General features: G+C 40.3%; 1 protein-coding gene across 3 annotated transcripts; it reads left to right on the top strand.

The window, feature by feature from the left end:
* Nucleotides 1-2,466: 2,466 nt before the first annotated feature.
* Nucleotides 2,467-13,809, top strand: cdh26.1 (cadherin 26, tandem duplicate 1). 3 transcript variants are annotated; one of them, XM_039801919.1, is made up of 19 exons: nucleotides 2,472-2,660; nucleotides 2,932-2,991; nucleotides 3,081-3,173; nucleotides 3,285-3,443; nucleotides 3,531-3,678; nucleotides 4,652-4,821; nucleotides 4,928-5,056; nucleotides 5,145-5,330; nucleotides 5,508-5,776; nucleotides 6,646-6,791; nucleotides 6,894-7,124; nucleotides 7,218-7,439; nucleotides 8,254-8,375; nucleotides 8,971-9,045; nucleotides 9,785-9,856; nucleotides 10,737-10,775; nucleotides 11,477-11,548; nucleotides 12,552-12,623; nucleotides 13,030-13,809. In XM_039801919.1, the coding sequence occupies exons 1-19, from the start codon at nucleotides 2,634-2,636 to the stop codon at nucleotides 13,246-13,248; spliced, it is 2,511 nt and encodes an 836-aa protein (XP_039657853.1). In that variant the 5' UTR covers nucleotides 2,472-2,633; the 3' UTR covers nucleotides 13,249-13,809. The 3 variants fall into 3 exon arrangements, with proteins under 3 accessions (XP_039657854.1, XP_039657855.1, XP_039657853.1); XM_039801920.1 differs by lacking the exon at nucleotides 12,552-12,623 and having other exon boundaries at nucleotides 2,467-2,660; XM_039801921.1 differs by lacking the exon at nucleotides 9,785-9,856 and having other exon boundaries at nucleotides 2,468-2,660.
* Nucleotides 13,810-14,332: the final 523 nt, after the last annotated feature.

Below are 14,332 nucleotides of genomic sequence, written 5' to 3'. Positions count from 1 at the left end.
CTTCTGTTCATACTGGATGTTAAGAGGACATTTCATGCTCACAGGTTCACTCTATATCACACATATCAGGAGCTGTTTATGAGCGCCCAACATTGTGTTTACCCGTATCATAGTGTGCAAGTGAAAAAATATTTTTCCTACAGTTGCTTCTCTCCTCTCTGTGTATTGAGCTCTCTGGTTCCTCCAGTTTTACAAGTTTGTCCATAGGTTGCAGTATACTAACTCGTACACTGTTATAAACTGACTTAAAAAATCTCAGTCGACTGAGGGGTCTCCAACTGATAATACGAATCTTCGTCTTTAAGGGGGCAGCCCTAGGTCTTTGGCATGTTTATGTGCCCTACATCATGGCAAGGACTGGTGTTACTTGCAGCACTGTTTGCCTGTCCTGAACTGCTGACAAGCTACAAGACGTTACATTGTGCACTACGTGGCTTGGTTTTTTGTCATCGACTCTATGACACGAAGCGTTTCTCTTGACTTTTCTCTTGGCTAAGAGCTTGCCCATATTCCTACACTTTGAGATTTTAACTTGATAGACACACAGTTATCAGAACTCCACAACATACGTAGTGGAGAAAGATACTGAAACCTTTGTACCCTAGGAAGAAAACGTATGAAGAAAGACAGAATTGTCATTTCTGAACTTGTGAAAATCCACTGCCTCAGAAAGTTTGGTCTTGCTGTGTACAAACTTGCATACAAGGACTAACAGCAAGACTACTCTAAAGTCTTCCAAGAGGCACATTCAACCTTTTTTTCCAATATTGTCAATACAAAGGAGTCCAACGAGTTCCTTAAACAAGAGCAAACAATAGTTAATCCATCCTTTCCAGTTCCACAACTTTGCCACCCCTCATTTTTCATCCATGAACATAGTCCCAGAAACTCCCTCCCTTCTTCACTGAGGTCATCCAAGGATCCAAGGTGAAATTGAGGACATAATCTGCTTGATGAAACAACCCTGATATGCCTTGGATCCTTAAAATTGGCAAAAAAGACCTCACAATCTTCCACAAGCTTGAGTAGGCTGTAGCTAGAAGGCATACGGCCATACGGCTGGAAGTTATGCAAAATGGTGCAAAATCTACTAGTATATAATAATATAATTTTAATACTTTCACCCAGGAAACGCATGTTCGTTTCTCAGGAGTGTTTTAATCCAAACCACAATGTTTTTTCCACTTAACTAGTCGATTTGGTGCCTAAACTTAACTGTCGTCGCTGTAGCTATATCCCTTCTAGCCTTAACCTTAGTCTTGAGTCAAATAATCATTATTGTCATCATAAGAATGGACAAACTTGCACTGTTTAGGCAGCAAAATCAGCTTTGTGCAAAATGGCAGAAAAACACGGTGTGTAAGACACAAATTTAATTTACCGGAGACTACAGTAATGGCACTTAACAAAGGCTTTCTTCAGCAGTGAGTAATTATCTTAACATACTGCAATAAACATTGCCTGCAGGATTAACAAGCACAGTTGCTAGTGCCATCCCATTGCGTGACAAAAAAAATAGTTTTATTAATGATCACAACCGCTATTGTGTTCATAGGAAAAAAAAATTAATTATCTGTCCACACTGTCAGGAAACTGACTAAACTGGTTTGCATTTCTTACTGAGAAGACTAGAACGTTTCTACTACAAACAATTATAATATCATATGTGAGGGATTTTTAGCTTCGTTTAGTTATGCATTAATGCTTTATAAATGCAAGGAGGTAGACTGTAATAACAGTACAAATTATTTGAGTGCATTTTCTCTGGATGTTTCTGAAAACCCACCTGTAAAACTGTCAAACATGCCCTATGTCAGATCAGGATGTTTACCATCTGCCTGACATACAAAAACATCAAAGAATGAGTCTCACATCGAGGAACACCTAGCCTCTGTATGGATTGTTCATGTGTTCATACATGGAGAGACTCCAAAATCTGCCAATTTATGTTGCCTTTTGTGAACTGGACACATTCGTACTCTCATTACTTTGTTGTGTGTAATTTATTCAGCACAATAGAAAAATGCAGACACATCTAGACCAAATGGTGCCTATAGCCAGTACGTGTATGGGAACATGCATGTGGAAAAGAACAAACTGTACCGAATGTACGCGACTGGTTCAATGAGTGTGAGAGTGATGTATACTGTTAGTACCAGTGGGTTTAAAATGACATTTCAGTCACTTTATATAAAACTCAAAGGACCTATGAAATTGAACTACATTTTCATGTGATGTAGGCCAGACATAAATAATACACGGTAACTTGAGCTATAGAGCTGGAGGGGAGTACACCTGAGCCGAGCTGCTTCTCAGCAAGCCAGAAAGTCCACAATTCAATCGTATGAACTAAAACACTCCCTCACAAAATATGTTTGACATAATGAAGAGATAGCACAGGTAAGTATACCTAAAGAACAGCTCCTACTGGTCTTGTCCTACACACAAATTGTATGTACATAGACTGCATTTGACAGATCACATGACTGCATGAATGAACAAGCCCTTTGTTAATTGAAGTCAGTCAACCTGCTGCCTGCAGGCATTGTGGGCTGTCGTCTGTGCGCTCGTATACAAGCTACCTTTGACTTTTGGAGTACTCCCACAGAGGATATCACGCAGAGTGGACCAGGATGAAGAACATTTTCCTGCTTCTGTTGGTAGGCATGAAATTCTACAAATATCTACAGTTATAACAAGGCATCATGCTGTTTTAACAAGCAGATATTTTTGCTTGGTTATTTTCAGCACAAACTATTTGTTTTGAGAGCTTGTGATTACTTGTTAACTTTTAAAAAACAGCACGGAATCTCTACATACATGCACCTTAATTTGTTTTAAGTACTTAGTTATAAAGCAGTTCTCTCCAGCTCCCCATGAAACAGGATGAGTGGGTAAAGAAAAGCCATTTTTTACCATTTTCTGTTGTAGGTTGCATTAACAGCCCTCGCGGAGTCTCAACAAGGCTACAACATCAGACGTGACAAGCGGGTAACTGCTTCATGCTTGGAAATGCAAATCAAAATGTTTTGATTAAAAAGGAAGTAAGAACAATTGTTTCCTTGATCTACATTCAACAGGAGTTTTTGGTGCGTTCCAAAAGAAGGTGGGTTTTGTCTACGATTGAAATAGTAGAGGAAGATGAAGGGCCATTCCCCAAAAACATTACAGAGGTGAGAACATCATTTTGTAAAATAAATTACCAATCAGTGTGGCAGCTCAAAATCCTGGCTTGGTCAAAAACTCAAACAATAACAGCTCCATGGTTTGTGTCTTGACACCAGATGTATAATGACAAGACGGATCAGGAGGGGCAAATCTACCGTATCGCTGTAACGAATGCGGCCGGTAACCCCATTGATGGATTTTTCTCCATTGATGGAAATACCGGAGTCGTCTCTGTCCATAAACGTATTGACCGAGAGGAAATCGATCTCTTCAAAGTAAGCTAATACTGCATTACCAATCTCATTGATGATGTGGATTTTTAACCATTAAAAATAATTTGACATGAGTACCTCTTCCCACAGATCACGTTTGACATCTTAAGCAAAACGACTCTTAGAGAAATAGACAAAAGACTAGCTTTTGATGTACAAGTAAAGGACATCAATGACAACGCCCCGGCATTTATCGACCTTCCTTTGAAGGTGGATGTGAAGGAAAATACGGAAGAAGGTGAGGATACAGTTGCATAAGTACTGCATTTTCCGGACTATAAGTCGCTCCGGAGTATAAGTCGCATCAGTCAAAAAATGCGTCATGAAGAGGAAAAAAACATATATAAGTCGCACCGGACTATAAGTCGCATCATATTATTATTATTTTTTTTTTCATCTGTCAACTACACAATAGCACACAGAACAACAGGCTGAATACGGTAGGTGTCCGGTATGTTAACGTAACACATTAACAGTTAGTGAACTATACAATAGCACACAGAACAACTAGTTACCAGGGCGTGGAGCATGGATGTATTAAAAGGCGTGGAGACGTAACTGCACCGTTGACAAGCCCCTCCCGACTCCTTCCTCCAGCTCTGGCCATCTTGCTTTCAGCCAGCGATTAGCCGATTAGCTTTCTTTGTTTTCTTCATTGCAGTAAGAGTAATCTTTTCGCCAGTCCCTCACAAGTTTTTCCCTCATTTCAAACTTTCTTTCTGCTGCTCGATTACCGTTTTCGGCTGCATATTTTACTACCTGCAGTTTGTTATATCTTTTCTTTCTCAGTTGTCTTTAGGAGCAGCATTCTAGTTGTCACAAGCCTAGAGCGCCCTCTCGCGGCTGTAGACGGTAATGTTTTCAGTATGAATTAACATGTAAAAACATGTTAACTTATATATATATTGATACATAGGTCGCACCTGACTATAAGTCGCAGGACCAGTCAAAGAAAAAAAAGAAAAAAAAGTGTGACTTATAGTCCGGAAAATATGGTATACACATTTTCTGCCAGCTGGCAAATGAAAACAATGAATAGTGAGTTCTCACAACGTCTAGAGCGTTAAACAGAGATGTATCAAAATAATTTCAAACCTAGGGTGCATATTTCATCCTGTCTCTTACTGTGCACTTTCTCTCCCATTTCCCCACATCCTACTTTTCTATCACACATTCACTCTCCTTTGCTTTCTTTCCTTAACTTCTTGAAGGGTACTTGCCAGTGCAGCTGAAGGTCATGGACAGAGATCAGCCGAACACACCTAACTCTATGTTCACCATCAGAGTGGTTAAACAGACCCCAGCAGAGCCCAAGATTGATTTGGAGCGAATGAATGACGGAATGGCCCAGCTCACCTTTACAGGATGTTTTGACTACGATGTGAGCCTCAGTGACTTACTGCACCTACGTTAGTGGGCAGTGGCAGGCACACTACATACAGATTTGTCAATATATTATCTAAAATATCATCTTTTTATGTTTTCAGAAAGTACAGAAGTATGAAGTTACTGTTGAAGCAAAAGATCAAGGAAACCCGTCCCGTTCCTCTACTGCTGTTATTACTCTCAATGTTGTTGACTCAAACAGTCATCCACCAACATTCAAGGAGAAAAAGGCACTGATTTTTATTATTATTATTATTAATGAAATAGCTTTTTAGTGTTATGTACGATGTTAGAGATGAAATTGTTATGCCTTTCCAGTACCAAGGTGAGGTGTTAGAATCAACCATCAAGGACGATATTTTGAGAATTGCGGTAGACGACAAAGACACTCCTAAAACTCCTGGCTGGCGTGCCAAATACTACTTCATTGATGGGAATAAGGAAGAAAACTACAAAATTGAAACTGACCCCACAACTAATGAGGGTATTCTGAGTGTCATCAAGGTAATTTTGCTTTTTTGACGCTAATAAAAATCTTCATTCATTTACAGATGGCCAAGCTGGAAGTCCAACACAGTTATCTTGTTTTTTCATAAACTGAAGGTTTTTTCATAAACTGAAGGTTTCATAAACTTAAGGTCAGCTGCACCAGTACTGACCTTACTTGTGTGTTTTTTCCAGGGCAAGGATTATGAGACGACAACTAAAACAATCCTGCGGATTGGTGTAGAGAATGAGGAACCTTTATTTGTTTGTAAATCTAAATCAACTGGTCCCGCCGCCCCACCTCCAGATACAGTAAACATCACAATGAAAGTGATAGATGACAATGACCCACCTTACTATGAGAAAGATCATGTTGATGTGCAGCAGAAAGAAGAGGAGGAGCCAGGAAAGGTGCTGTTCACTCCAATAGTGAAAGATGTTGACTCAGACGAATCCAAAATCAGGTTGGTGTCTACATACTGTAGGACTGCTGCTGCTCGCTGCACTCATTGCCACATTGTGAATAGAGACCGACCAATGCTGGATTTTTCAGGCAGTTGCCGATATCAACATAGCACAATCTATTGTCTAATATCTGTTTTGTTTTTTTACATAAATGCATATCATAACCAAACACTTTGATCAATTTGGCTGTCAAATAATTTTGACCAAAATGTGGAGTTAGCGGAACATTTTATCACTTAAAAACTAAAATTCTCAGGGCTCTCAGGGGACAAATTCTGTAATGGTGACACTGTTTCTAAATATATCTTTGGTATTTTAATACTATCAGTTTAGTATTGGCCAGCAGATATCCATATCCCAATCTTGATCAATCTGCAAGATCCCAGTCTCGCATTGCCAGACCTAAGTATGGTCTGGTTGCACAAATTAACATTCTCGAATAGGGGGGAAAAGCGCTCTGGGTTATTTGTATTTCGTTAAACCAATCACAATCATCTTAGGTAGCACTCAACCCCGGATGCATTGACACTGCCCTTACAAAATAGATAGTGGAGATAGTGGAAGGGGAGGATAATGTCTGGTGCATGTCAGGCTTTATACCTGCACTGTTCATTCGGTAAGTCAGACCAGCAACAACCTATCCATCGATGGATTGGTCGGGGCCCTAATGCAAATATAACATGAAACTTCTTAATGGAAATTATGTGATAAATAAACTGGCATACTGTATAAAATAAATAGTTACTTCAACTTGTAGTTATGTAGTACCTCTACTATTTTGATTGTGGCACACAACAAAGCCACACATTTGGTTTTCAGCAGCTACAATTCAGTGCTTTCAGGTAATACGTTCTCCTCTTTTGATAAGGCATATGATAATAAAAGATCCAGCTGGCTGGGTGACCATTGATGAGAAAACAGGAAAACTCACAACAATTAAGAAGATGGACAGAGAGTCACCCTTTGTTGATGACAAAGGCATTTACAAAATCATCGTCGGTGCTAAAGATAATGGTATGAAGGAGCCCTACTGTATTTTCTAATCATACACAAGCTAGATCATTTTGTCCACTGGTTAATTAAAAAAGTTTTTTTTGCTTTGCTTTGGTTACCAAGGTGAGCCTCCATGCACGGGTACATGCACTGTCCTGGTCCACCTCAGGGATATCAATGACAACGTGCCCAAGCTGGTCAATAAAGGGGTCATTATGTGTGGAAACAAGGGCAACATGGTCATGGTGTCTGCCAACGACACAGACGCCGATCCTTTCAGTGGACCCTTCGCCTTCTCCTTGGGGAGTGACGACAAAACTCTGACGCAGCGATGGAAACTAGACCCTGCCTTTGGTTAGTACATATCTGCAAATACTGCTTACAAAAAAATACAAACAAAGTTGTTGAAATCGAAGAGCCACTTTACACCTCTCTTTCCTTCCCCAGGTAAGGAAGGTGGGCTTGTTAGCCTGAAGACGCTTGCTTATGGTAACTACTCAGTGCCCCTGGTGATTCAAGACCAACAGAACTCGATTGGACGTGATACTTTGAACGTGATAGTGTGTGACTGCGGAGAGGGAGATGTTTGTCGTAGCAAAGTGCCGTCCTCATCCAGCCTTGGGCCAGCGGGCATTGGACTGCTCCTTCTAGGACTCCTATTATTTTTGTGTGAGTATGGCAATCACTGGCAACATTAACAAAACCATAAAGCCCATGCTCCATAAACTTGCAGTGACCTTTTTTAGTAGCAAGTTAATTAGATGCAAATCCACTTCTCTAAGAAAATAAAATTGGTCAAGATTTTTAGCTCATACTAAGATCAATCAATAATTTAACTTAATAGAGGGGTGAGGGATGTGAGGATTTAATATAATACTATTTATATATTAATAAAACAAACAATCAAACTGATTTAACCATTACAAGATTTTTTTTTTTTTACAATACTTTTTTTTTTACATTTCTTAGATCTCCTTCGGATCAATATAATTCTTTCCTCATGATTCGGTCTCTAGTGGTAAAACTAAATTTGTGGATTGGAGTTGGGGTGCAGGCGTACTCCTGTCATAACTTATTTTATCTATGCAGGTAGTTACACTCCTGTATGTGACCTATCATTTTAAGCCACAAACATATTTTTTGAAACATTTATTTGGTGAAGAAAGTTTAGCTGAGAGCAAGGCTCCCTTTTTCAGGAACGCCCTGACCACAGTCACACAGTTCCACACATTCACGCCTGGAAGCTCCCTAGTACAACCACAGTCCCGTCTGTTGTCCACTGAGCAGCTTCACAGGAGCAGTTTGGGCTCATGAAGTGTGGTAATGAGCAAGGTGCAAAAGCTGCTCTTTCACTGCCCTTCCCTAGCTTTATCTTACTGGTTGATTTAGTCCACCATTGCCTATGGCAATTATGTGACAGTTTGAGAACAGATTTCCCATGCTGCATTCTCAACACTGTTATTTTTTTTATGTGTATCTGCAGTACTGCTCCTCCTCTTTATGTGTCAGTGTGGAGATAGGGAGGAGCCCATGACCATGGTGGAGGATGAGGGCAACCAGACCCTCATCAAGTACAACCAAGAAGCAGGGGGCTCTGAATGCAAGGTGTGTTGGTTGTGTTGCGTGTGTGCATATTAGAGGGAGTAAGACGTAATTAAGTATGTAGTCTATATCCATGTCGCTCCACTTCCGGGATTACTCCGGTGCTGCCGGAAATTCCACCAGATTTCACTCTTTTCCTCCGGATGTCCGTTACCTCCCGCTTTCTTTGTGTTGGAATCTTAAACTCCTGTCGATTTATGAGGACTAGGGTTAACTGCTCCTCAGATCTCTGCAGGGTAAATCCAGACAGCTCGCTAGAATCTGAGTTTTCTCTCGCACGACTAAAACAACTTTTGAACATAAAAACGTTCCACCAAAACAAGTTCCTTCCCAAGGCTATTTTGCAGCGGCACCGGGGCTCCGTCCGGCACCTAGGGCTGCCCATGACGATTGTGATTGGTTTATAGAAATGCCAATAAACCAGAGCACATTTTTCTCTCATGCCGGAATGCTGTGTGGACTAGCCAGACCTTCCTCCGCAGCGCTGTGGAGGAAGGTCTGGCAATGCCAGACTAGTAAGTAGGCTATATTACTCCACCAATCACACCCAATGTTATGGGAGAGGTCTAACCTATTTTTTCTCTCTCTTCTCTGCCAGGCTGTGCCCACTCTGCTCCTGACACCTAGAAACAGTGTGGCTGTGACAGACGGCCTAAAAAATGGCACCATGCAGGTACTCCACCTCTCGACCTAGTCAGTGTGCATGTGCAATTTCTATTACTCAATTCATTTTATTTGTTACATGAACGAGTTACAAGTCCTGTGGATTGTTATCCCATCAGCTTCTTTAACTTGTGCATTGTTCATGATAAAGCAGGATTTGGCCAACAGATTGGTACACAGAGAAATGTCAATTCAATTTTAGGTTTTATAAAAGGCAAGGGTCTAAAAGGCTTCAATACACAAACCAAATGAGCTACATAAAGAAAAATATAGCTCCTAATCCTGCTGAAAAATGGATGACAGCTATAATTTGGTTACTTTGTTACTTTTCTGTCTATAAGATAGACAGGTATGTAAAGTAAAATGTAAGCTGTTGACACAGTTATGTTATAAAAAAGGCTTTGTTATATGCCCCAGACAAAAATAGAATGCCATTTCCACTTGCCTCTGCTTGTAAGGTTGCTCCATTAATTTTCTTTGCTCAACTAAATAGTTATTATTATTAACTAGATGTCTCAGGCTGCTCGAAGAATGGCCCAGGACAGGATTACAACGTTAAATGCCTCATTCGTGTGTTTGTAATTTCACAATACAAATAATTACTATAATTTAGAGTAATGTCTCCAGCAGCAGGACTGGTTGAAATAATAATTTCTTAACAAGACATTAAAGTGTTCAGTAGTGCATGCACATACAACCTGAAAATCTATAGCTGGTACCTTACTGATTAACCTTATCCCCTGCAAAAGAACTATACCATGACTTCAATGGACATGCAGCCTCACAGAGACACTATCAGAAGCCAGGGAGGTCAGACCATGGTGAGTGACTACAGCAGTGTCCTTTTTGGCGTGTTTCCTGATGATTTTGTTATTATCGCATTGCATCTCATTGCTCTGATACTTTGTAGAGAGTCTGTTTTCTGTGCTCAATGGTGTTTTAAGCCCCCAACGTCTCCTTCCAGGCAGCGCTGCGACCATTGAGTTCAAGGCCTAACCCTAACCTTAACCCTAACCATTGCCTAATCCTAGTGCCTTCCAGGCAGCGCTGTCTGGAAGGAGATGTTGGGGGCTTAAAACACTGATAAACATTTTCTACAGTCTGTTTCACACAAACTAAGTATAAGCAGTTTTTTTTTCCTGATCTCATTTGTTTGAGGGTTAGTCTTTTTGTTTCTATCTGTCAATTAATTGTCTATCTATATATGTATTATGTAGTTTGATGTCTATTTTATTTCATTGTCTTGCACAGTGAAAATGCAGCAGCAATTTAAACAGCATTTTTAAATATATAACAGACATTCTGTTGTATTTTATTGCGTTGTACTGAGATGTGTTTCTATCATTTAGTCGGCCCTTACTTATATAAATTACAACTTTAAAAAACTTTCTAGGATGCTTTCTCTGAGTGCTTGGTTTTTTTAAACCAACAAATACAAGTGTAGGAGCCATATGAGTCGTTTTCCTCCAAGCCACAGGGGGCATGATATTGCTTGTGTTCCCCAAGGCCTAGACTGGCTTGGGCATTTAAGTTCGAAGTTCGAAATAAACGACGCAAAATGCAACCTAAATGAAAAGGACTGGATATCGTTTGTCTGAGTACACGTTAGAAATACTAATCGCAATTAGCAACCAGTATAGCGGCTAAGTATAGGACTTAGTCACTACACAAGACTTAATCTGTTCATTTCCTTAATTTCAGTACTCTACATGGACTACAAACATGTCGAAAACCTACCAGGTAAGTAGGGCTCTTCATTGAATTTTTTCACATGAACTTTCACTTTTCATTGTATGCACTTTCTAATACATATACAGTATGTTAATTAAGTAGTGGGAAACTGTGGAAGCCAAGAGGCAAACAAGACGTTCTTTTTCAGGCTCAGTTTTCAAAAAAATTAGTTTCTGTGTTTGTTATAATGCTAATTTTGGCCATGAGAGGCTGAAGTGCACCACTACCCCTTGTCCTGTTCTTAATAGAATTGAAAGCTTTTATGTTTTCTTCCAGGTGTGTTTTTATGTATCCATGCACTCTAAACACAAGGTACATTTACTTTGTGTTAGCAAGTTATACAACGTTAATGGCATCTCTTTATTTTGGCTAGAAAGGTATTTTAATCAGCGCTAATCTGCTGTTAGTGTTAGCTATACTGATGTTAGCCCGCTAGCAAGAGAGTTCGCCTTTGCCTAACATCAGTATAGCAAACGCTATTCACAGATGGAAAAAAAGGAGCCTGTTTTCGCAGGAAGAAAAAACATTTAATGAAGCATAGAAAAAATGAGCCTGGAAAAGAAATTCACCCATTTTGACAGATGACAAAACTGAGCCTGAGCCTGAAAAGCAATAGTTTTATCTTGCCTCTCTTCAGGGCTTCATTGAAGCCAATACATGTGCATTATATTTTACGAACAAGAGCTCACAGTCCTTCTCTCGCTGAACAGGGAGGCTCATCAAGATACAACCGCTCTCTCAGCCTGAAGTCAAATCACCAGATCACAGATCACATCACCAGGGTGAGTTTGTCTAATAGCCGAGACACACCAACCAGACGGCCGACCGTCGACAGAAAAGCCAGTCGGAATGATCAGTCGGGTCCCCGAGGTCCAAGAAACTGCCTCGGAACACACGGAGGCGACACCGACTTGAGAAACGTAATATGTCTCCATAGCAGCAGACGGCGCTACTCTGTATTGTTGCCCAAGAAATGAAAACCGGCAGCTGATAGGACGAGTCACGTGGATTTGTTTTCTCCGGAAATTCAAAGCCAGACTGTCATGGTGGCTCGTTCAGAATACGATCTCATATTGTACTAAAACAGTTCACTGAAACGTGTTTCTGAAAACATTTTAAGCGAGAAATAGGCCGTGCAGTTGCTGAATCTGTCTTCATTTCAGATCAACAAAGGTCAGTTTAAAAGATTTTTGTCAGATTTTGAGAGACTCTAGCCACGCTCTCCATTTCCGGGTGAGTCCCGACTGCCCTGTCTCCGACTGAACATGTCAGGTTGGCCAAAATGAAGGCCGACAGTCCCTCAGACTGACGACGGCACGGAACACACCGAACAGACTCGAGTCACTGATCTTAATATCCACATGTTGAAGTGTCCCTGGAAAAAATTACTTTGTGTTAGCAAGTTATGCAACGTTAATGGCATCTCTTTATTTTGGCTAGAAAGGTATTTTAATCAGCGCTAATCTGCTGTTAGTGTTAGCTATACTTACATTAGCCCGCTAGCAAGAGAGTTCGCCTTTGCCTAACATCAGCATGTATAGCGAACGCTATTCACAGATGGAGAAAAAAAGAGCCTGTTATCGCAAGAAGAAAAAAAAATTTAAAATGAAGCATAGAAAAAATGAGCCTGGAAAAGAAATTCACCCATTTTGACAAATGAAAAAAATTAGCCTGAGCCTGAAAAGCAATAGTTTTCCCTTGCCTCTCTTCAGGGCTTCATTGAAGCCAATACATGTGCATTATATTTTACGAACAAGAGCTCACAGTCCTTCTCTCGCTGAACAGGGAGGCTCATCAAGATACCACCGCTCTCTCAGCCTGATGTCAAATCACCAGATCACAGATCACATCACCAGGGTGAGTTTGTCTAATATCCACATGTTGAAGTGTCCCTGGAAACTGAACCCCAAATTGCTCCCATGGTCAGACCAGCACATTGCATCTGTTTGTGTGAATGAGAGGCAAATTGTAAAGCACTTTGGATAAAAACTCTATATGAAAGGCAGCCATTTACCAAATGGACAGGTAAAAATTGTTTAGTAGTGAATGGGATTTAATTAAACTAATGGTCATGTATATAACATGGATGAAAACAACATCACTTAAGGTTGTTTGCATCGGCTTTAAGCAATAAAAGAATAACATTACTAATTTGGACTGAATGTCTTTATACAGTATATATATTTATTATATATTCATATATTTTTTTACACGTTCCGATTTTGTAATCCAGAAATCTTTTGATGCCTCCTCAATCCCACAGAGATTGCACACGATTGATGGAAAACATGTGGACCACCCTGTGTACCTACCCTACGAGTATGCCTACGAGGGACAGGGCAGCCAATGCCAGTCTCTGGATAGCCTGTCGCTCAGCAACCTGGGAGATGATTTGATGTTTCTAAATAATTTGGGGCCAAAGTTCAAGACCTTGGGAGGCATCTGTCACCAGACACTTCAAGGAAAAAACATACAGCTCTAAAAGGCACCACTGGACTGGGATTTTCATATCAAGCAAATTGCTCTTCGGTCCGAGTTTGAGATTTTAATTTTGGACTGATCTGACTGGATCTTTGAAGAAAAGATATATGACAATGGTTGGATTACATCTCACATATTCATATATTGTATATTGGCATCCCCACGGAACAAGGATTTTTAGCTTTTGAGGTTTGATGTTTATACGACGAGTTTGCTTGCTTGAAGATAGGGGCACTGCACAAACTGTCTCTGGTGCTCTGGTGATTTTGAAATGTTACGTTTGACAGTGACTGGGTGTGTTTTTTACTTTGCTGCCACGTCGCAGTTGTATCTTTTACAAAAGGACCGGCAGAAATTTGACTGGTTAATATCATTGTAGTTCAACAATATTGGGACAATGGTATTGTTCCTACTAAACAGAGCTGTGGCCTGCTGTTTATGATTTGGTGATACAGCGTTGAGGTATTGACACTGTCTTGCAACAGTACATAGTTCCTTTATTGCTTTGTTTTCTTGTGTGCATTTTTGAATCAAAACATTGAAATGCAGTATTTGAAAAGAATTTTGCATTTGCAGTCCCTTAAAGATATCCTGGTAGCAACCTTTGGGGTAAAAACTTTATTTTTGGAGAGGATGGGGGTGGGGGGAGGGGGGGGGGCATTCATTTATTGGAGCAAGTATAATAAAATGATACCAAACAACATACTGTTACAGTAGTTATGACCATGTATACTGTAATTTTAGTTTTATTTAGGCCTTTATTATATAGGACAGCTGAAGATGTGAAAGGGGAGAAAGAGTAGAATATCATGCAGCAAAGGGCTGCAGTTCAGAGTTGAGCCTGCAGCCTCTGCAACAAGGAGCCTTTGTACATGGGGTGCACGCTCTACCAGGTGAGCTATCCAGGCATGCCCCATGTATACTATAATTACTTTTGTCTTTTACACTTGCAGGCTAGATGAAGAGGTTGTCAGCGACGGAGTGGTGGCAGCAGACATGTCATACAGCATGTTAGACGAGTATAGAGTTGAGTCGGGTTGACTGTTTTCTCACCCTGCATATCATACCAGTGATAATCCTACCTA

The sequence above is a fragment of the Perca fluviatilis genome, chromosome 5, assembly GCF_010015445.1.
Source record: "Perca fluviatilis chromosome 5, GENO_Pfluv_1.0, whole genome shotgun sequence".
NCBI classification, from domain to species: Eukaryota; Metazoa; Chordata; class Actinopteri; order Perciformes; family Percidae; genus Perca; species Perca fluviatilis.
The sequence above is the reverse complement of the archived record's forward strand: the minus strand, read 5'-3'. Positions and strand labels throughout refer to the sequence as shown.

Coding starts and splice junctions, on each gene's coding strand:
- cdh26.1 (XM_039801919.1), top strand. CDS start 2,634: ATGAAGAACATTTTCCTGCTTCTGTTG. Junction 3,679..4,651: donor GAAGGAAAATACGGAAGAAG/GTGAGGATACAG, acceptor AACTTCTTGAAG/GGTACTTGCCAGTGCAGCTG. Junction 8,376..8,970: donor CAGGGGGCTCTGAATGCAAG/GTGTGTTGGTTG, acceptor CTTCTCTGCCAG/GCTGTGCCCACTCTGCTCCT.